General features: G+C 38.3%; 1 protein-coding gene across 1 annotated transcript; it reads left to right on the top strand.

The window, feature by feature from the left end:
• The first annotated feature begins 9,948 nt into the window (after positions 1-9,948).
• Positions 9,949-17,405, top strand: LOC143144617 (nuclear receptor subfamily 2 group E member 1). The gene is made up of 7 exons (XM_076307210.1): positions 9,949-10,079; positions 11,758-11,873; positions 13,521-13,706; positions 14,029-14,142; positions 15,585-15,748; positions 15,987-16,233; positions 17,176-17,405. The coding sequence occupies exons 1-7, from the start codon at positions 9,949-9,951 to the stop codon at positions 17,403-17,405; spliced, it is 1,188 nt and encodes a 395-aa protein (XP_076163325.1).
• The last annotated feature ends 6,457 nt before the right edge of the window (positions 17,406-23,862 follow it).

The raw sequence follows: 23,862 nt of genomic DNA, 5'->3' as shown, positions 1-23,862 counted from the left end.
CGTGTCTCGAAGTATGCTATTAACATATTTTGAACCGATTTAATATTTACGAGTTATCTCGTTCTCTACGAAGCATTTATAATAGTTTATTCAAAACACACCCAATATCTTCATTGCTTGTAAGCTATAGTTGATTAAATTTAAATATTTGGGTCTATATACGAACGAAACAACGATATATAAGAGTTGTAATAAAAATTCTTTAAATCAATTAGAGAACTACGATTCTGGATCGTAACTAACACATTTCGATATTCTACAATATTAATCAAATTTGTACCAACAATAACGATACAATATACTGAACAGTAGCGAGGTTAATAGTATTTATAATTACAACATTTCCATCGATAAATCTCTACAACAGTAATACACAATACTTGTATCAACGCTACAAATATCGTCGTGGTAAATAATGGGAGTTAAAATAATGCGTAAAAAGGACACGAATTAATCAAAAGGTGATACTCGACTTAACCGGAAATTACTAAATATGCAAATGAGAACACATTGCACCGCCCACGTTGTCGTTACAATTGCAGCGGCGATTTATTATTCAAGAACGTCTAATTGCAGCCGACCCTTTCGGATATCAGAAGTCACGTAACGGGTGGTATAAGCTAACGACAATGTTTACGCAGAACTGTTTAAAAATTAACGAAAACCGTGACAAAGGGGGAAGAAAAATGACCCATTGGATCGGAAACATGCCGTCCGTAATTAACCCTTTGAGTTCCACGACTTTTTCTGTCGGACGAAGTCGCAACTCGAGATGATTTTACTCGTACGTGACGAGTGTAATATGCTTGGTGGTATTTCACTGGATTCTTCACAATGTGTCCATTTCGAATTATTAGAATTTTGCGAGGTATCACTGTCACTTTCAAATAATAAACTCACTGTTTATTATTCTAATTTTTCGATTCCTCACACTTAATATTGTGTGTCGCTATCTCCATCACTGTTCTCATTTCCTCCGTTGGTAATTCCTTTGTGAATACAATTGATGATCTTGTTCTTCAACAGTTCAAAATCAAGTTGATCCACGTTTAGCTAATTTCACTTACGAGATCCAGATTTTCCTAAACTTACGAAATTATAATACTTTTGTCACGATCATCGAATCCGTACTAACGTCGAAGACATTGACAAAACCATAGTTTTGGAGGAATTTTATATTAAATATCTTATTTCTATTTTAAGATGCAGCGTATCATACTTTCCAACAAAGAACATAAAGAGCTAAGGAACCTATTCACGAATCAATACTACGCTCTTACCAATTGAGGATTGCGAAATCTAACCTAAACAAAGTAACATCGATTCTATACTCCAACTTCGACATTATATTTTTCACATAAATTTATTTATTTTTCAAAATTTTTTACGAGTTTTGATTTATTTTACTATGAAATACTATTTTTACTATGGATTTTTTTTCCGCCTCTAACCACTGTGCATCGTCGCAACTGAGAATTGCCTCTAGAGCGCAAAGGGTTAAATATCCGGTCGAGATACCACGATACGATGAGATTGTAAAATCACGTTTAATTAACAATTACAGAATGCGCAAAGTTCGATTCGATATTGGCAGCCGAAGGAAATCTTATTTCGACCGTGATGAATCGACGTTCTAATAATACGATACGTGACTGTAAAGTCCAGGTGAAAATTACTCAGCAAGGTGAGACACCCTTCGAGCCGATTCGAGGAGGATACTTAACGCCACGTGCCTGTTTTCTCGATGGACCTACTTTCGAATCTTCCATTGTATTCGAACAATGAACGACATCGATACGAACGAATTAAGAAAAAAAGCTGGACAAAAAACTAGAACGATTTCTGAAAGCGCAAACAACTTACTCGATGAGCTCTTGAGGGGGAAAATTCACTTAAAAGCTCAAAAGAAATGATGTATTACGTGTTACGAGTATATGACCGGATGTAGTAATTTAAATGCACTCTATAAATAAGTAATATTTATAGAGTGTATCAAATTATAGATAAATTATTAATTATTACAGGAAATACAGTAGTTTTGTTAATCCTGTAGATGTTAAATTGTCCGTTAAAGTTAGAAATATATTGAAAAAATAAGTGTATCTATTAAACTTGTTTGTAAGAAAAACATGAGGTGATACACTCTAGGAATGAACAATATTACAGGAAATACGAGTATTAAATTTGTTCGCAAGCAAAATATCGACAGATACAAAATACAATATCACAAAATTATACGAATATTATACACATACAACCGATAAATTACAATTAGGGCTATAGTCGAAAGGAACAAAATTTTGCGAGTCAAAATTCATTATTAAATTCTCTATTATTCGAATTAACGTGTATCGTATCTTACAGAATTCTATTTTTTATCGATACTGATTTTTTGGACCAATCACGTTTCATTGAAATTCAGAGTTAACGGTCGTTTTTTGAATGTACGATAAGAGAGACCATAAGGATGGGCAAAATTTGATTCGAATAAAGAATTGCAAATAAAAGTAACACATAGCGAATTATTCGATCGAACGATTGCAGTGAAAAATGCAGTGTAATAAGAAATAGTGCTCTTAGATTTTTATTCAACGAGAAACAGACACGAAACTTTTTATCTTCGTTGCTCGAAATTTTTAGCTGGATTTTGTTCATCTTTAACAAGGAAAGGACACGAATTACCCAATTTCGATGTTAGTGTGCTTCTGCAGAATGATAATAAAATGATATCTCCTGATGTATGTAAAATATTAAGTGTAGGTACTCGATAATTTTTAAAATATAAATAATTACAGTTACATATCTTGATACACAAGAAGATATAACGTGATATAAATTTTGTGTTCCAAGATTGCAGTATTGAAGTAGTATAAACGTTGAACCAATAATGACAGAATCATCAGATCGAGTATCATGAGACAACAGTATATTTTTTTTTATTATCTTCAATATGTCTTTTACATTAATACAAGAATGTAGTAGAAGTAATCGAACGCATTAAAATGATAAATATACGATAGTGCCAATGTATGAGTTACTACAATATATAGTTATACATAGAATTTTTGTCCCTTTCCGAAAAGAAGAAAGATTCTCGTATAATCTGCCTATATGTTATCATTATACTTTATTGTTATCGTGTAACACATATTTTACATATTTTTTATATTCATATCTAATGAATTTCTTGCATTTATTCAGTGTTCATAAGGTTTGTATCACAATGCCTCTCCTTGGGTACCGAGGTATGTGACTTTAATTATTTATATCATAAGAATTATCTACACCTAATATTTTACGTACATCAAAAGGGATCACATTATTCTGCAAAAGCACGTTAACGCTAGAACTATCGACGATGAACGTATTCCTATTTGTATCAAACCACATAGGTATCTTCGAAATTAGATGGAGGAAAAGGCAAATTAATTTACGAGTATCATTAATTGTCTACTTTGACAATTGTCCGCGAACATTGTAAGACACTGTTAACAATTGAGTAATTTTAAAAAGAAATACAAGTTAAATTAACGGTCGTTAATTTGGTAGTTCTAGTGTTAAATCGTAATTGTTACGTTCGTAGAACAATCTTACGTCTCGCGTAGGCCACACTAGACCTAATTATTCATTCGGTATAATACTTCCGTAGTTTGCCCTAGTTTAATACCAGAACCTACCGACGATGAACGTATTCCTATTTGTATCAGACCACATAGGTATCTTCGAAATTACATGGAGGAAAGGGCAAATTAATTTACGAATACCATTAGTTGTACTCTACTTCAATAATTGTTTACGAATATTCTAGGAAAAGATACCTTTGATAATTAAATAATTTTAAAAAGACACTACTTCTAGTGTTAAAATCAAGGTCGGACAATTCGTATCCTGCCCCTGTGAGAGGAGACGAACGAAACAAAGGGACGTTACACGAAACGAGCAGGACTGTGGAAGGAAGCATTATTTTTAGAGGCAGTTTAATGCATGCCCATCGATCATACGAACTTCGACAAGCTCGTCACAGTTGCGTTCCAACTTCGCTTAATGTCAACCCGATGACTTTTCGATAGTTTTGGCCGATGCAAGGTGTTGAAAGTTCGTTGGGTATACACGGACGAATCGTCGCCCGAAATTTCGAGAGACCCGCCTTTTCCATGCAAATTTTTTTCCTCGTCACGTCACGTGCGACCTTTCGCATAAAAAATGCCGATCGATCGTTAAAGAGAACACCTAGCCCGGAAATCAATTTCTCGCGTGACGAAATTCGAGTTCGATGGAAGTTTGTTCAGCTTCGATCGAGACAAAAGTATTTTGTTCGTGACAAAAGTATTTTGTTACTCTATTTCCGAGGATGATGCACGATTTGTTTTGGTATTTACGTAGTTTCAACGATTCGAACGTGTTCATCGAACTTTCTGATTCTGATCCGAAGAAGTAGAAATTTATTTCTACTTTCCTGGAAGATTTGAGAATTCTTCAGGGTTTTATCGCGGGTTATGTGATTAGACTTTACGAAAATTAACGCTACAACTATCGATGGTGAACGTATTCCTATTTGTACCAGATTAAATAGGTATCTTCGAAGTTAGATGGGGAAAGGGCAAATTAATTTAGTCGAGTACCATTAGTTGTCCATTTCAATGATTGTCCACGAATATTGTAGGCAAAGACACCGTTGATAATTAAGTAACTTTAACAAGAAGTTTGAAACAGATGAAATTGACCCCTTTGGTAGTTCTAGCGTTAAAGTACCCGATAAATGAAACAGTTTTTATGAGTTTTGGTATATCTAAATGAAAAGATTGTGTTTAATAATATATATATATATATCGACTCGTTCGCGATATTGAATCATGGTTAACGATAAAAGGGGAAAGTTCTCATCGAATCATCCCGTATATTTGAATCGATCGAAGATCGTGGTGTAGATTCGTGAATATTTCAAGCGACGAAGAAATCTTTATTCGTTCGTTGTCCGTATAATTTGAACGAATTTTTATTCGAACGTAAATCGTATATTCGGTATCGATGATTCTGATTATCTTTCGTGCTTGTGCCGTGTTCGAATAAAATTCTATCCAACGCAGCTAGTCAAAAGAAAGAGAACTTGACTTTTCGCGGTTGTGCCGGGTACCAGACAATTTGTGTCCCTGTAAAGCGCGACATATGTTACGTGCGTGCGTAAACGCGGTAGGCGTTCATGCAAACAGGGTCAAACAATCCGCTCTCCTGCCTAAGTGTGCACCAACAAACCAACAGCACGGGGACAATATTTGCCTCCCCGCTAATTACGAACAACTAACATTTTCGCTATCCTTCGCGTATAAAATTTATACAACATCGACGTGTGCAAAATCTGGGGTCTACCTTCGTGAAATTTATCGAAAGAATTTTCGGAGGAGGGATGCAAATTGTAAGGTAAAAAAAAAAATGGTTTTTCGAAAATCCATTGCGGTCATACTATGGGCCATCAAACGACGTAAAACTTTGTAACTGAACTTTTTTCCCGTACCTTGCGTGGTTTCAAAGATATTTACGATAATGCGTAAACTCGTATATTCTTCAAGAGGATGTTTCATCTCTAGAATCGCTTCTTTTTCAAAACAAAAGATGAATCAGTTAATAGGGTCATTCGAACCACGTATATGCAAAATTTTGCATACGCACTGCATATACAATACTTTGCATTTGCATTGTGTATACCACTTGCGTATATGAAAAGTTTAAAATTTGTCTTGTTTTTTTTTCAGTTGTCGAACATTCCGAATTAGTGGGCGACGATGCGATTACAATCGAATCAATGAATCGAAGTACAAGTCGAAAAACCACATTTTGCAATATTTAAAAAAGAAACAGCTTTTGGCATTCGTTGAACTTAGGAAACTACTCAAAATGCAAGTGTAGACTACTTCTTTTTTAGTGTAGTTTAATGCATTTTACACGGTCTCCAAATTACTGAAAAATGATTAATTAAAATTTGTATCGTTCTTTGACCGATCGATTCAATTCCATTTACGAAAATGACGACATACTTTTTTCGTAGAATGAATATCGGTGTACGAATCGCTCACTCCGCGCGTTAAACCTCGCCTTCCAGTACCTGGGTCTCTTTAGATCCAGAAAGGATCTTTCTATTCTTCAATTATTCTTCAATTGTACCAGTAATACCGTATAATCAGTTATAATGGTATTCCTTAATTATACCAACAGTGCAATCAGTTATACTACTATTCCTCAATTATACCATCGGTATAACCAATTATACCGGTATTCCTCAATTATACCATCAATGCAACCAGTTATACCGCTATTCCTCAATTATACTACGAGTACAACCAGATTTTTCTATTCCTCGATCATACCATTTTTACATACCATCGGTACAACTTTCCTAATCATTAAGAGAGATACGACACAAACAATAGAATTTTGATTCCATATATTAAATTGTTCGATAAGTTTTGTCGTTTTTTTTTCCATTGTAAAAGAAAAAATACTACGACATTTCAACTTTGAACAACTGTCGACGGATCTACACGAAACTTCACGCGTGTTAATCGAACGGTAGTACCACCTTCGGAAAAATAAAACATCGAACCTAATAGCTCCATTTCTCATCGAACGACAAAACTTATCGAACCTAACCTATCGATTTACGATGCAAAAGTCGAAGATGCTGCGCGAGAAATGGAGCCACGTCGACGAGACGAGACGAGACGAAGCGAATAACGATCGATCGTGGAAAAGGAGCTCTCGATGGCCCCGTAGTTCCAACGACAACGCGTCCCTTCGTCTCGAAGGTGGTCATTGAACAGTAAAAATATTATGGCGGGTTAACGCTCACACGCGAGTGTCCGTCACCCCCGTCCAGACTCAGGGGCGGACTATTAAGAAGTCAGTCCGTGGTCGAGATCTCCGCGGGGTCCGCGGGTCGGTGGTAGTAATGGCGGTATCGGTGAAACTGGTCTTCGGGACGAAGGGTGACGGCGAACCGTGGCATCATCCACCAGGACTCTCGGTGGTTTACCGCCCGATAAGGCTGAGCGATGCTCCACGTCACCGATGCATTATTGAGCCTGAGAACGTTACAGGTGGCCCCTCCCTCCTCTCCCCCCCCCCTTTGTCCCCCGACCGCCTATTAGAACGAGAAAGACCGCGGCGGAGTCGCCCCGAGGGCCTCAACAAAGAGGGTGCCCTCTTGCCGGGGGATAAGGGACATGGAGAACGAAGAGGTGGAGAACCGTGAGTCGAGTGTTCGAAAGGGGTTGCAAAAGTCACCGGAAGGGTAGAGGAGTGTTTTAACTCGACCTCCGGGCTGGCCCGACTTCGTGACTCCTGTCGGGAGAACCGTCGTCCCGGTAACGTTCAATTTCCTCTCCTCTCTTTCGTTCACTTTGCAACGAGAATCGTGTTCAGAACATTAGAGACGGTACGATCCTCCCTTCGAACGCAAGCACAACAGTGGCTTCGGAAAGTATCTTTCAAACCGATCGACGCGAAACTTTACGCGATTGTCGCTCGATAAGTTTTGTCGTTCGATGAGAAATGGAGGGATTATTACAACATGTGCGAAGTTTCGTGTAGATCTGTCGAGTTATTCGTATATTTACAGTTGTTCAAAGTTGAAGCGTCGTAGTAGCTTTTTACAATGGAAAAAACGACAAAACTTATCGAACAACCTTGTATGTCGTTTAAACAGATGGGAAACTAATCGTGGAAAAGTACACGGTGAAAGAACGCGTGCAAGTTATTCAGACGTGTTACGAAATATCGTGATCTTTAACGCTAACGATTCGGGAACTTCGTAATTATTTTCCTCGAAATTATGTGGCGGTAGAAAACATTGCGAACGAACAAAGTTGTCGCATATGGGCCTCGGAAAATCCACGACAGGTTGAATCGCCAATGCATTCAAAACGAGACACCGAGCGTTGTTGTTGGGATGTTTGCACCGATAAACTATTGAACGTTTTTATTTCTCGCGCAGCAATTTGAAAAAATATCGAAAACACTTAAAGGTAGAAAACGTGTTTAATTTAACTCGAAAATTACCAGCGGTTGTAACTCGTTTCCAACGTCGGTGAACTTGAAGTCGGTAAGTCGTGAGCATCGAGGAATCGAAGACTTCGACGTTGCTGTGCAATGTTTAACGGTCGCCAAGCTTTTCATTATATGCTGCAATATGCAACGACCCGTCGCTCGGTGACTATAAGTTCCTCCATTGAACGAGAAATTACCGGAGAAGTCACGACAACTGTGGCGAGAATCGTGCTGCTGTGCCACTGAAAATTACAGATAATGAGGAGTAAACGTTCCTCGAAGAAAGGTGAAATTATTATTTTCGTTTCGTCGTAGTCGATGAACAATTTTTATCGAAACAATTAGATTTCGAACAACGTTCATTGGGAACGATGGAACAAACTTAAATCGTTCGCGATGTAACAATCGCGAAGAAAACACGAGCTTCTCTTTTACAGGATAGACGATCAAAAGTATTTAATGTACGGTTAAGTGTCTTCGTTGCGTTCGAAATGACAAAATAGTAATTAAAAGGAAAGATAATTCGGTTATCTCGAGATCGTTCTCGAGTTTTCAAAATCGTCGATGTCTTTTGAAATGGAACGTGTTTTTGATACAATCACTGGCAAACAATTTTCGATTCAACGAATCGACACGATTATGAGATAAATTGTTTACCTATTCAGCGTTGGAGAACGCGAAAGAAGTTAAACGAAAACGGATCGAGTTCGATGTCCTCAAATACCAATCCTTTTGTTTTATGTTAAATTCAGTTTGTTGGGCTAAATGTACTGTTCGTTTGCGACAAGAAGGCAGACGAGTGTTTACATACTCACTTTAGTTTACAGTCTTCCAATTCCTCAACTATCACAGTGTTCTGTATAATAATTGATACTTGTCACTAGCGTAGCTAGAAATATAATTCTAAGATTAATTTGACGTGTAATAAGTAGCATAGCTAGAAAATTAAGCTGAATATAATGTATAAAGAGTGAGAGAAGTAACAGTTATAATCTTTCTGTAACATAATCGGGTTTCGATGAACCAATTTGCGATCCAAGTATTATAGGGAGATAGCATAGACCCGATATCAGATTAGTGTAAGAAAACATGAGAATTATAATTTCTGAAATTGTTATTATTTAGAGTTTATCCCGATAAAAAAGAATCTAATAGCATTCTTTAGACTCGCCAACTTATCAGTTCCCTATAGGGTATATAACCCAATAACTACTGTCCCTATAACCGTCATTTAAATTGTTTTATTTAATAACGGTACAATGTACGATGAATCGCGAATAAAACAATTTTAATACTAAATTTGAACCTTGTTGTTACATACTATTCCATAGACATTGCATATTCGTTTATACTTAATACTTAAAAATAAATATTAAGAGGCAAATGTGCCATACAAAACGTGACCAATGTAAGTAGAAAGTATGGGAATTGTCATAACGTGGCAGTGGCAATAATTTTACTATTTAGCTTATATATTTCACGCAAATTGGATTACTAATATGTAAGAATAATTTCCATTCGAGTGACAACTTTTCGAGTGACAATAGTAAGGATTTACTAATTGGACTTCGTTGTTCATTTTCAATTAATATTAGTAATCGATACATCGTATTCAACCTTCTAAACAAATTTTCACAAATAAAAGAGACTTTAAACAATGTTACATTTCAATTCGAGAACGATTTTTAGATTAAATAGCTTCTAAAACAATTGATCCAAGTTACGCGATAAGCTTAAAGTGGTAGCAATTAGGGTATCTACCCCAGTAGTTCAACATAGGTCTCCATTGGATCTGGTACTGTTCATTTTCGCCAACGTCGATAAACGTTGCGTAATTTGAAATTCCGTTTTTTTTCCGCTGGACACGTTTCGTGTAATTGTACTTTGATGGACAGGTCCGAGGGGAAGATGGAGGACAACAGCCGGGGTGAAAGTCTGTGCAAAGTTTGCGGTGACAAGGCCTCCGGAAAGCATTATGGGGTACCAAGCTGCGACGGGTGTCGCGGATTCTTCAAGCGGTCGATCCGCAGGTATGCAAGGTAATTAATCTTCTACCGTTTTCGAAACGAATCGACTCTTTAGTTCGAATCGATGTTTCATTGTTAACTTCAAACCGAGTCATATTTAAAATGTATATACACCATAGGGATTAATTAACACTAGAACTACCGATGGTGAACGTATTACCATATGTATCGGACCACATAGGTATCTTCGAAGTTAGACGGGGAAAGGGTAAATTAATTTACGATTACCATTAGTGTTGCAAAAGTTCAGATTATAAAATCTGGTTTATTATAATACACAGAAATCTCGCGTATCCAGTAATACAGTGATTTAACCTGATGTGAATGACGAACAGTGTTGTGCGCTTTTCTCGACTCTCTGCTTGTGACTGAACTGAAGAAACTGAAGGAAAGTAGCGACCAAACTTTTTCCTGCAATACGACTACAATACTTAAAACTCAACATGGACTGTTTACCATCAACATGAGGCACTGCCCAAGTTATTGTTGCATTTATCTCAAGAATTAATTGTCTATCTTGATAATTGTTCACGAATATTGTAGGCAAAGACACGGTTTATTTAGTAACTTCAAAAAGAGGTTTGAAACAAATTGACCCTTTCGGTAGTTCTAGTGTTAAAGAATGAACTTTATCGATAAGGCTTTTCGAACTTTTATCGAGTGCCTAACTGTGCGTAAGTTGTAGGTGTTCGGTAAATGTAGAACATTTTTATTCCTGATACAGTATTTCCACGATAAATGTGAAAACCTTGGGGCAAAAATTCACATTTATAAAAGACTATTTATGAAACTCTACACAAATACTCTGTCGGTATTTCGATGGTCATAGAAAAGAACAGAAAATGGAAGAGAAAGACGGACTGGGCGTCGAGGTAATCGGTGAAGTTTAAAGGCCATTTTATCGCTCACAACATTAATATAACGTTAATTGTTTTTCTTCCTGATTAAAATGTGATCAAACACGACATAATTTAGATGATATTTCTCATTTAACAAATTAACTAAACATTTTTCACTTATCAAATAAGTCTCTCTTTTATTCAGACTTATCGTAGTCATACAATGCGATGGTTTCATTCGCATTTATTCTTTAGTAAATATGTAAATATGATTTAAATTATAACAATAACATTTTCATTAACGAGAAACCAATGGTAAAAAAATTCATCTGTTATATTGTAATCAATAGTAAACAAATTCATTCTGTTATATCGTATTTAACAAACATTGTGAAGTGTCACAATAATCGCTTGACTGGTTCCAAAGGATATTTCTCCTCCTCCGTAGTGGAGTCAAAACTTTTCACATTTATCGTGGACCACAGTTTCACGCTTATCGCAACAATACTGTATTTAGAATATTTAACAATATTCGGCGCAAGAGCTAGTTTACTAGCTCTTCGTTGATTAAAAATTGCACAGTGTTATTTTCTCAAACGACAAGTTCGTATTCTATTGTTAAGATCACTTTATACACTAAGGTGCGTCTCTTCCAGCGTGTGCAAAATGTTCGCGAGCTGTTCACTGGTGTATATCCACTTTAATAAATACAATTAGTGTAACAGTTCGTAGAACTAAATAATTGTATCGCGTTAGACTGTTTATGAACAGCTTCTGGTAAATATAACATATTACTTGCCGCGAAATTATTGCTAAAATTTAGTTTAGTAACGCTCGATTTTCCTGTGTAGGAATTTGGACTACGTTTGCAAGGAGAACGGTCGTTGCATCGTGGACGTTTCGCGTCGCAATCAGTGCCAGGCATGTCGTTTTACCAAGTGCCTTCAGGTTAACATGAAACGAGATGGTACGCTTCGTTTTACCGGTGATTAAGACTTTAGATTCTTTTCTTTATATATAAGGATTACAATTCGGTGAAAGAAAAAATTAAACAGCTAAAAACACTAGTAAATAGTACCAACGCACTGCCGAATTGTTTTCAAAATTTATCTCGTACATTCGCGAAATACACTTCGCGAGATACAATTTTAAATCGAACGTTCCAACTTTGAAATTTGAAAGCTCGAAAAATAAAATTTTAAACGTTGTTCGTAAATAACTGCGAATACTTTGAATATATCTTTCGATCACCCATAACTCGAAAACTAAGTTATACAGGGCATACGTTTACAGGAGATTTTTTTCCTTAGTGTGCAAATTCACTCTCTAAAGTACGGATATGTATTTCTGGATCGCCCTGTGTATCTTTAAAACTATCGTAGATACAAAGGAAATGTGTTAATCAGGGCTGCAAAGTTTAAAAAAAAAAATCAGAATTCTCGAGTTACCGAAGTCCCCTTGTCGAACGAAGTTAACCTCACGTATCGTCCCTCGAGTTTCGACGATCGTCATCCTCGAGATTTCTGAGGATGACGAAAAGCGGCGCGCATCCCTCGCTTCTTGATACGTGCTAGCACGTGGGCAAATATACGCATGTCGGGGACATTACAATGCATGGAGACGGTCCTCTTCGAAGAAGAAATAGAGAAGCACCGTGGATTGGGGCGAACGAAATAAAAAGGGCTGCCTCTTGCGCGTCCACACGAAACTCTATATCGTGTCGCTCGCCCGCACCAGAATCCGGGAAGTTGGCCTAGCTACGAGCGGAAGAGCGATGTCACGAGCAGCCTGACGTTCACAGCTTTTGTAAACACTTCTATCCCGGTTAGGGCAGCCCGATAATCCAAACACTTGATTGCGCCGGGATATCAATTAGCGACAGAGGGGACACGAAAGGTGCCGTTAATGGTCCGTGCTTCTGCGGGTCTGATTGTCCTCGTCGAGCTGGAGGACAAAAAAAAAATATGAAAATGAGGGGTCAATAACGGGTGCATCGGAAAACCAGGGCGGGAAGGCATCGCGAGATTGATTTTAGTTCAATAGAGACATCTGTGTTCGTCGGGCTACTTCCAGACGGTTCCGTTTATTGGGATAGTTTTATTGTTTTCGAGTTAGGATTACTTTCCCGGGGTTTCGATATTCTCGAGTGCGAGAAGGTGGCTGTTTCTCGTTGGATGTTTAGAGCAAAAGTGAATACACGATATTTATACATTTATATATTCTACATCGTATATTGCTTCGTAATTTTTTTTTAGAATCTTTTGATCCGATTGAAAATTAGACTACTAAAGAAACACAACGATTTCCAATGATGTCTGTACTCGATACGTTGTTTAAAATGATTTGATTTCAGTCGGTAAAGAAACACACCGATTTCCAATTATCAAGGTACTCGATACGTTACTGAAAAGATATGATATCGGTCGGTAAAGAAACACACCGATTTCCAATTATCAAGGTACTTGATACGTTGCTGAAAAGATATGATTTCACTCGTTAAAGAAACACCCGATTTCCAATTAATACGGTACTCGATGTGTTGCTTAAATCGATTTTACTTTAAACGGCATTGAATAATGATATTTGTAAACTGAAAAATGTATAATACTCGCAGCGGTTCAACACGAAAGGGCTCCAAGGAACACGTCGTCTTTGGTCGCGGCCGCGAGGAGAGGTCCTGCGGGACTTTACTCGGGAATCTCTCACGTTTACCACGCAGCGAGCAACCCTTATCATCCCCTTCTGTATCCCGCGCTGTTTCCTTTCAAGCCAACGGTGCCGGCATTCGCGCCCTCGGTCGGTAAGTGAAGCTCTCATAGACCACGAATTTTTCCACAAATCGTTACTTTGTGAAGTTTATTCTGTAATAATTATTCTTTAGCGTATTCTCGTATGGTAAGATACTTATTTTTGGAGTTGCGACTTTTCTTTGTTCAACGAAAACGGAAATTGACCTTGCGACAACTTTGAAAAATTATGGAAAAAACTCCCTTACTCTCTAAGGAGACAAGGTTGTCGCAAGGTCGTTTGCAAATATAAGGATATTTCCACGTATCGTCTGCCGTTTGGTGACTAATTTGCACGATATTTGTTTAAAGTCACAACCATTTTACGATTTGCAGCGCACTTTTTGCCACGGTCGCCAACAGAATCCATAACGGTGACGACAGCCAAAGAGGACGAAGTGACGAGCTCCGAGGAAGCTGGAACGATGGATACTAGGATCGAAACAAAGGGTAAGAACTGTCACGTAATGATTGAAAATATCTAGCTGGCGAATCTTGGAGCTATCGTTTATACAGGGTGAGACAATAAAAATGACTATCCGAAATAGCTAATTATCTATCGATACGATAAAAAAAATGTGTTTCGAACGTAATTTCTCGTATTCGGCGGGACTCATGGGATGGATGCATTCTAATTTTGTTACGTCTCGTATTTTCTGAGATATCGAGGTAACCTTGGGTTCTTTTTTTTAAATAGCTCTGTTTATTCCCTTTTTTCTTTTTGATACTACTTTCTAGCGTAAAAGAACGAATTCAATGACTTTTAATAAAGTGACCTTCCATTGATCTTGAACCCTGAAACGAGTAATTTTAAAAAGAAGTTTCGAACAAGTCAAATTGTCCCCTTTGGTAGTTCTAGTGATAATAATAGTTACCGCATACAATTTCTCTTTTCTGTCTTTCCTCTGTGAATATATAATACATATGTACAAAAAAAAAAATTGAAATTTTTCTTGGTCGAATCGAAACGTTCTTATAAACGGGCGAACACTTTCTTTAATTTGGATCAGGGCAGCACAATCCAATAGACACGCTTAACGTATTGCGTTTATTCCACTTGTTTCGTTTATAGCTCAAGGTAGATCCGACATCAGTGGTGAGGATTTTTTTTGAAAATCGGCTCGCTCGTTTATGGGCTCCTAAAAAAACATTAATTTATATTGTTATTGATCAAATATACTCAAATTGTATTATTAATCATTTTGGCAAAATTTACCGCGTACAAAGTGCCTTACGAGGATTGAACATGGTCCTCCAATGCTAAATGGTTCTCTGCTCCAGGAGTTCCACGTTATTCAGGATTCACCATTTAATATACTGGAGGAATGTTAGACAGTCAGGTTAACAGCACCTCTTTGATGATAATAATAACGCAAAATATATTTAAGCATGAAATTCCCACTCTACAATCCACACGTCTCAACTTTTTGACCACGACTCGTTCACACGTAACGAAGCCTTTTCTTCTTTGACTGCCTCGTTCGTCTCCTCCAGCCTAAAAACTCCAAACTCGTTCCAAATGATCCACAAACACTCTCGAAACCGATATCCCACTATAAACTATAAACATCCGCTCGATACCGATCGCTCTGGCCCTAAACACTTTTCATTCAAACCCAGTCATACCGGGGTCATGCATATGTACCATTTAATTGGAGGATTTACCTCCATTACCTCCATATTAAGGACTTACCATTTAATATACTGGAGGAATGTTAGGCAGTCTGGTTAACAACACCTCTTTGATGATAATAATAAGCAAAATATATTTAAGCATGAAATTCCCACTCTACAATTTGCCCCCAAACAATTTTCATTCACACCCAGTCATACCGGGGTCATGCATACTATATGTACTCCATACCTACGATATATAATACATGATTTCGCAGAGGAACTAGCAAACACACGATTAGCACCACCGATCGTGAACTCCGTCTCCTCGGAGTACATCGCCAATTTCTCAATTTTACCTACGGAAAATATCTACGAATTCGCTGCAAAGTTGCTCTTCTTCGCTGTCAGATGGGCAAGAAGCATTCACTCTTTCCTGCAAGTGAGTTAAAATACCATTGATATTGTTACATCGCGAATACGCTACGAGGGTAGTCCCAGTAATTCTAAAATACTTTAAGTAATGAAAAAAAAAAAAAAAAGAAAGAAAGAAAAGAAAACAAAAATCGAGGTACTCGAGTATTTGAAGTTCGTAGTGCTCGAATACGTATAAAATATTGTAATAACGATATACCAGTCTTGGTCCTGTTAAATGTTCGATCAACCGCGATGCTCTCAAGTTGCCCTATAGAGACCAGACTATCCTTCTGGAAGAATCCTGGAGCGAGTTATTCGTATTGACGGCTGCGCAATGGAATTTCCCTGCCGAGGAGGCCACTTTGGTGCCTGGCGATTTGTCATCCGAGAGAAAAGAAATGCTCGTCGACGAGGTGAGAAGACTGAGAGAATTATTGGGAAAATGCGCCCTCCTCAGAGTCGATCATTCGGAGTATGCTTGTCTCAAGGCCATAGTTCTTTTCAAAGGAGGTACGAATCAATTTCTCGTTATCGAATATTATATCTATCTCCGAAAGAAACGCCAGATGGTGGCGACTTCTCGGTCACTTCGAGCAATCTACTAGCTTGTTCGATAAGTTTTATCAAACGACAAAACTTATTGAACAACCTATTATTCGACACAGATTTTCGAAGATACAGTCAAAGTTGGATAATTGCGTGAAACGGTATAATCGTCTGTTATTCATACACCGCTACTGGGGGGGGGATTCCCCTTGATTCGAAGCTCGGCGGCTGAACGATGTAACCCGATCCGAGCTCGAATATCGGTGAAATGTATATACAAATATACGTGGACGATACTTTTTTATTTACGTCTACATTTCAAGGCAAATCTTTTCCGATTAAAATAAGGTCGAACACGCTAGAATTCGATGAATTTTAAATTTTAATACGCAATACGAACGATAATAAATTTAACGAATTATTATATAAGTGAATATAATCTCAGTTATAACGTGTTTGATTTTATTTTAATCGGGAATATAAAAAAGTTTGATCACTGCATTAGTATTGTTTCGACGATACATTTTTTCTCTCGCCTCCTCGAATCTCTTTCTCTTCACTTGTCCTTTTCTACGATCGGCACAAACAATGGCAAACCTCGACGAAAGGTTTGAATCGTATCGGGTCCAAACACCTCCGTTGAATCCGTACTTGGCTCAGGTCACGATTTTCATGCAGTTATTCAACTTTTATCATATTTGAACTCGTTGATCCATTATGTACGCGGTATTCTATTTTTAAGACGTTTGGAAAGGAATTTTAAATTCATTCGAATATCGTGCGATTCGTACAAACAACGAACACGAATTTTGAACAGAAATAATTCGATACTCGATGAGTTAAATTATGTTCCACATAATACGAAACCAAACCGAACGAGATGAAAATATTATCTTTTATTTTTAGAATCTCGAGGACTCTGCGAGCGAGGAAGAGTAGCAACGTTGCAAGAGCAAACGATGGCCGTGTTCTGCGAAAGGGATGCCCGTAGAGTTGGTCGTCTTTTATTGTTGTTACCTCCAGCGCGTGCACTCTGTCGATCGACTCTGCAAGAATTACTCTTCAAACCAACGGTGGGTGATGTCAGCGTGGAACGATTATTGGGCGATATGGTCAGCGCGCTCAGGCCAACATAACGCGAGTTATCGTTGAATTGCGCTCGATCGATAAAAGGTTCATTTGAAAAGCAACCGATTTTTCCATAACTGATGTCCGAAACGGGTAATTGAAATTTCTTTTTCGAACGGAGGATCCTTTTTGCCGAATGTGGTTTAAACCAGTCCTTCGTTACTTCTATAAAACGATAAATTTTTATTGTATCGATAAATTAGAAAAATCGTAGCCGACTTACCGACCATTGTACTGTCGGCAAAAAAGATTCTTCGCGAAGCATCAGGAATCGTAACTTGAATGGAACCGTTCGCAAAGTAGATTTCGCGTTAATCGCGCATTAATGTCATTACCTTAAATCTAGTCAATTCTTTATTATACATACCGTAAAGTAGGGCTATCGATTCGAACCGAATATTCAAGAAAATTGAGTACGGGGTATCTGTGATATCGATAGCACTACTACAAAACGTAGCGTAACTTTTAAGTTGAACACGAACAATGTATGTTGTAAAATATTGGGTCAAGTCGAAGCACGTAAATTCCTCGCGTCGAGAGAGATCGAGAAATTTTTTACCGTTTTGTATTTAGGATTCGATTCTAAGATACAAATGATTAAAAGTTAGGGGTCTAACTTTATCTGGTTCCACGAAAAAATTCTTTAGAACCAAGTTGTACCGTTTGATGGGGTACGTGTGACAGTGGCATTATTCTTTCTTCGAGGTAATTTTTTTACGAAAATTTAAGGTCATCTTTATTTTTTAAATAGCACTCTATATTTCTGTTAATATCCTTGTACAGAATAGACAAATTCGATGACTTTAGAAATCATACTGTGACGGACCGTACCGAAAAGTCTGCTTATGTTACGATTCTCTTTGTGGAGAGTGTTTGTTCAAACCATTGTTTCAAACGAGTCTTTTAACAATATGCCGTTAAATATTGTGCAATATTGTTCTCGATCGGCAATACTATCCGGCCATCTATCGGCTACATGTACAAACTAAAAGATAAAATCCGATCGCAAAGATGGCATTAACACGAAGAATTTATTATAATAATTTGTACCGATTCTATAAATCTTAAAATCTGTCATTTATTTTCGAAGAAAAATGATTGAAAATACTGATGACGGATGAAGAGAGCAGAGCAACTGGCAATACACGCGATAAATAAATAAAACACTCGAAACTACGCATCCCAGGTGTTACTTTAGTCGTGCGAGTAGTTCGTTGATACAATTTGCGTTTAATACTCGTGTAATATGGGCTTAAAAAGGTTGCATAAAAATCTGGTCTATTAGTGAACTCGTACGGTGCTTTTAGCAGACTGTTTCAGACACGAGGTCAACGAACATTTCGATTCTTTTTATATATACAAATTCAACGCAAACCGACAGGTTGCAGGGAACAATATCGATTCGTAGTCTCTAGTGGTTGTTTATAGTACGTTACGATGTCGCCACAGTCCGTAATATAACCAAATTTCCAATACACTATCGTTGAATGCAGAAAGAAAAAAAATATTACCGCAGAATGTTTACGACGAATCGATGGACCAGCGAAAACAACTCTTGACCACAATTCGTGCATTTGCGTGCTCTGAACCCGGGAGTGAGAACCGTAACATGGAACATTTTGTACGTCGAAAACAAAGCCACGGATTGCAAAACGATAAAGAACTTTTCGATTTTTCTCGATGTAACGTATTTTCACGTTCCTACCTGTCCGGATAATCGGAGATTTATTCTTTGTTCGAAACTTTGCCGATCGAATTACCGGGAACTCGTTGAACGTATATTTTCGTAAATTGCAACGGTCCACAGGAAAACGAAACTGTCGAACAAACGAAATAAGACGATCGTTCCGTATCTCGAAGCGAAGATCGTAACACGACCGTTTACGATCGATGACTGACCACGGATCGAATACGATGCACGCTTACGGACTATAGTTCAGCGAACTCCCTGTAGACTTCTGGAACGTTCATTTCGTTTATTTCGCATCAACTGCGAACCGTTTTCTCGTCGTTTTACGCCTTGGATATCGGGAATGTTTGGTCTTAAATGACCAAAAGAAAAGACACAAACGCACACCAATTTTTTTTTTTTTTTATTAACTAGAATAATTTATTTTTTTTCATGGTAGAAAAAGGAGAATGTATCTTAACTCATGGACTGCATTGTACTCATATATATACAATTACATACAATCCTCAATTGAATGTTACACGTAAATTCATTATAAATTGATTTCTTATTATTTTCCTTGTCTTCTGTGTGTTCTGCGTGGATGTGTGTGTGCATGTAAACGTTCAGGACCCGAAAGAAACACAACTGTTCTGTTTGTTCACTGCCCGGAATAATTATAAAAGAGCCTGTCACACTCCACTGTGTTACACGGCGTTTCGTGGAGGGGAAAAAAATAGCTCTGAGTGCGAATTTTCGAGTTATACATTTTCGTGTTTCTGCTTTGCTTGTCGCGAAGTCTGCTTTATTATTTTCGTTCGTGAGGCCAAGAGAAAAACAAATAGACAGCGGGTTTGGAAGTTGCGGATGGAGCGGTGGGGGAATGGGCGGGGCAGTGGGAATGAGGGAAGACAAACAAGAAATTCTAGATAGAAGGTGAAAAAAGGGTATCCGGTGGTAACGTGGAAAACGTGAAAAAAAGCGCGATACGGCGGATAGAAAATATTCCGTATCGCTCGATGGTAAAGCGATGCGTTCCGAGGTTTCGTTCGAAGGAAAATTAGAAAGAACCGGATGTCTACGTGTACGCGCGCGTGTTCAGGTGGTATGTGTGCGCGAGCAAGCAAGGATGAAGAATGATGCGGAAATAGGAATAAAAAGAAAGATGGAAATGTTTGTTTGGGTCTCTTGTTTCGCGTTCTGTTTCTTTTCCGTGGAAATTCTTATTCTCGGACCGCAGGAACCGTTTCAGAACTGGCGCACGAAAATAGGAAATCTGCATGCAAGTGAAACGAAAAGAAAAAAGAAAAAAAGAAAAAAATATAATAATTAAAGATTAAAAAAATGCAGACGATCGTCGTTTCTGTCTTTTCCCTTTGTTTTCCTTTTGCAAACGACTTTACTAAAATACGATCTCTGCCTTTGCACCGGCTATAGATACACTCTTCGCTCTTTTTTTCCATCTCCTTGCTTTTGTTTCCCGATTCAAGTGAAACGTCTTAGCTGTTTTTCTCTCTGCTCGGAAAACTTATCATTTTCGCTTCGCGTTCTATTCTGTTAGCATCTAAACGCATAGTACACCTTACGAACAAATTAATAATGAACCAAAAGAAAAAAAAACGAATCAAGAAAAAGTCCTCTTGTCTCCTTGAAATCTACGCGTGAAAAGTGTTTTTTTTTTTTCTGCTTACGTATCGTTTCATTTCTTTTTTTGAAGTTTTGTTTTTAGTTCACTCGTTTCAATAATATTCATATACCGTTCTCCTTAATAGCTTCTTCTTTCATCTTTTTTTTTTTTTGTTTAACGCGCTTACATTCAAATAGACTTTTATTAGAGTTACACAGTTAATAAAAATTTGCGACTACTTTAAATCTGTCTCGCTGCGTTTATCGTTCGTTTTGTTTTCTAGTTTTCACCATTACTCTCCCTTCCACTTTTTCTCTCATCTATAATATTACTTTATTTTATTTACGTTTTTATTATTATTATTTTTTTTCGTTTAATTATTTGTGAGGAATTGTTTTCATCGAGCGTGTCGCTCGCTGATGGATCACGGGTGCATCCTCGCTCACGCGCGCGTTTCGCGTCGATTTCTCGCTCTTCGTTCCCCTTGTGTGTTTTTCTTAATAGTAATAATATATTATAATAAGAGTAATAATAGCAGTAATAGTAGTAATAGTAGTAGTAATAGTAGTAGTAATAGCAGTAGGAGTAGTAGTCGTGGAAGAGTAGTCTAGTAGTGTTGTAGTAACGGTAATGGCAATGGTAGAAGTAGCAGTAGTAGTAGTCGTGGAAGAGTAGCGTAGTAGTAGCGGTAGTGGTAATAGTGGTAGTAGCGGTAGTGGTAATAGTAAGAGTAGTATTAGTCGTAGTGTAGTAGTAGTAGTAGTAGTAATAGTAGTAGTAGCAGTAGTAGTAGTAGTAGTATTAGTAATAGTAGTAGTAGTCGTGGAAAAGTAGAGTAGTAGTAGTAGTAATAGTACTAGTAATAGTACTCAAAGTACTAGTAATCGTAATCAAAAGCGACAAATTTTGCTGAGGGACGAAGGGAAGGAAGCGGAATATCGAAATTAGTTTTCTTTTTCTCGAAAGTAGGTAGACTCGAAAAACCAACACTTTCGTCCAGACTCGATGCTAATTTCTTTCATAATTTCTTTTATTTCTCTCTCGTTTCCGTTGAAAAATTTCGAAGGCACGAACAAAAAGTACGTCTGCCCGCGCGCGATTCATCCGAAAAGGAAAGCGACGTTAGACGGGCGCGTGAGCGTCACAAAATTAGAAAAAAGACGCGCGCACATAATCGGCGTCTCGCCCGATTTTTCCTGTATCTTTTCGTTTTCTTTCTTCGTTCTCGCGCGAATCGAATTTCCCTTTACAACGTATCGTTTTTCTTTTTTCTTCTTCCTATGCTTTTAATATGTTTCTCTCGTTAACCTTGAAAACCTTTCCTTCTTTCGAGCGGGTGTACAAAATTCACCCGCGCATTATCCACGGTGATGGTGAAAATTCGTCGGCCATTATTATTTTACTTTTACATTTTCTTCTTCGTTTAAAAAAAAAAAAAAGAGACAAAAAACAACACAACGGCATTTCTACTATTCCCATTCTATTTTAACGCTAAATATGTAGGACAAAAAACTAACAGATTTCGGCATAATAACAAATCGTCGTCCACCGAGCCCGAGACGAGTCCCGAGCGTCACACGTGACGACGAATCGTGCGCTCGTTGCGCCCCGGTGGCGCTGAAATCCACCTATTTCCAAATTCGTACAACTTTTCGTTTCTTTCTTTCTTCTTCGTTCGTTCTCGTCTGTTCTCGTGGACTCTCTCGAGCGATTCGGCGCGACGAAATATAACAGGTTGTCGGCTCTGACGACTGGTCGTTCTTGATTTCTCGCGGGCAGTTTCTGCTCGACGACGAAATCGCTCGCTTTATTAACGAGATAGAGGCGAATCCTCGAGAGAAACTGCCCCGACCCTCGGGACCACCTCCCTCGTGTGTCTCGCGTAAAAAATATTTCTCCGCCGATCTTCGCGACCTGTTTTCATATTTTATTATTTACGTTCGCGCGTCTCCGGAAGACCATTGGCTCGCACATCCGAGACACCAAACGCGTCTTTATCGCTGTTTTTCTTAACAATTCGACGACAAACGAGGACAAACACTGTTTCAACGCTCCAAACGACGATAGTTTTCCTTTTTCTTTTTACTTTTCACGATCAAAGGTGACGGTCGAAAGACATTTAAAAGAAAAAAAATCTTTTTTTCTTCAATCGCAGATTCGACACAGTGTTTCCCTTCGTTCGCCAAACTCCCGTGTCGGATCACCGAGTTTTCCGGAGACGATGTTGCATCACCCGCGCGAGTCTCTCTCTTTCTCTAATAATACCAAGAGAGAGATGGCTGGGGGCGGTGTGTGCGATCGTCGAATAAGCGGACATGGCCACGAACGTGGGGGTGGGGGGGATGAACCCCCCGAGAAATCAGAAATTCCAGCTACTTCACACTATGTACATCCAGAAGGTTCGGAGTCCGGCGCGGCGAGTAGCGACCAGCGAATCGCGAAATATAAATTGCTGCCTCCGATTGGTCGCCTCGACGCGTACACGGCTCACCGCCCTCGACAGAGCTCGCGAACACAATAATTCTATTTCATAATTGTTTTATCATCACTATTTCACGTTTAACTATTTCCTATTGTGTATGAAAGGGGAGGGGAGGGGGCGGGGTGGGGGTGGGGGGCTCTGCTTGATTAACTGTCTGCGATGGTTCCTTACGATTACTATACGTTTCTCTCTCTCTCTCTTTCTCTCTTTCTCTCTCTAACGTTCACTCTCTTTCTTTCATTCCTTCAAACCAGCAATCGTTCAGCTATTGTTTGCGTATCCCGAACTCATCCACGTCTCGTCGTCGAAAGGAGCGAAAGAAACTGAAACGATTAGAACGAAAAGATAACCGTGAAATGTTCTACGTATCGATCGTACGTATAATAACCGCGACGAAATTTACGCGATTCGAAGTTCAAACGAAAGGGATCCAAAAGCAGCAAAAAAAAAAAAAAAAAAAAAAAACGATCGATGTCGATCGAACGGAAATTCCGTGGCGCGCTCGAAATACGATTATCGGAGAGGGGAGAAAAAATATTGTGTTCCGCGCGAATAAAATTCTGGAAAAATTAAAAACGAAAAAAAAACAAACAAATGATAATTCCGGCAACCGAAACGTGGCTTATCGTCTCTCGATCCTTCTCTATCCGATACTTTCCCATCTAATATTGTCTCTCGTTCTCTCTC

The sequence above is a fragment of the Ptiloglossa arizonensis genome, chromosome 3 (genome assembly GCF_051014685.1).
Source record: "Ptiloglossa arizonensis isolate GNS036 chromosome 3, iyPtiAriz1_principal, whole genome shotgun sequence".
Taxonomy (NCBI): domain Eukaryota; kingdom Metazoa; phylum Arthropoda; class Insecta; order Hymenoptera; family Colletidae; genus Ptiloglossa; species Ptiloglossa arizonensis.
The sequence above is the reverse complement of the archived record's forward strand: the minus strand, read 5'-3'. Positions and strand labels throughout refer to the sequence as shown.

Coding starts and splice junctions, on each gene's coding strand:
- LOC143144617 (XM_076307210.1), top strand. CDS start 9,949: ATGGAGGACAACAGCCGGGGTGAAAGTCTGTGCAAAGTTTGCGGTGAC. Junction 13,707..14,028: donor GGCATTCGCGCCCTCGGTCG/GTAAGTGAAGCT, acceptor TACGATTTGCAG/CGCACTTTTTGCCACGGTCG. Junction 16,234..17,175: donor CATAGTTCTTTTCAAAGGAG/GTACGAATCAAT, acceptor TTTTATTTTTAG/AATCTCGAGGACTCTGCGAG.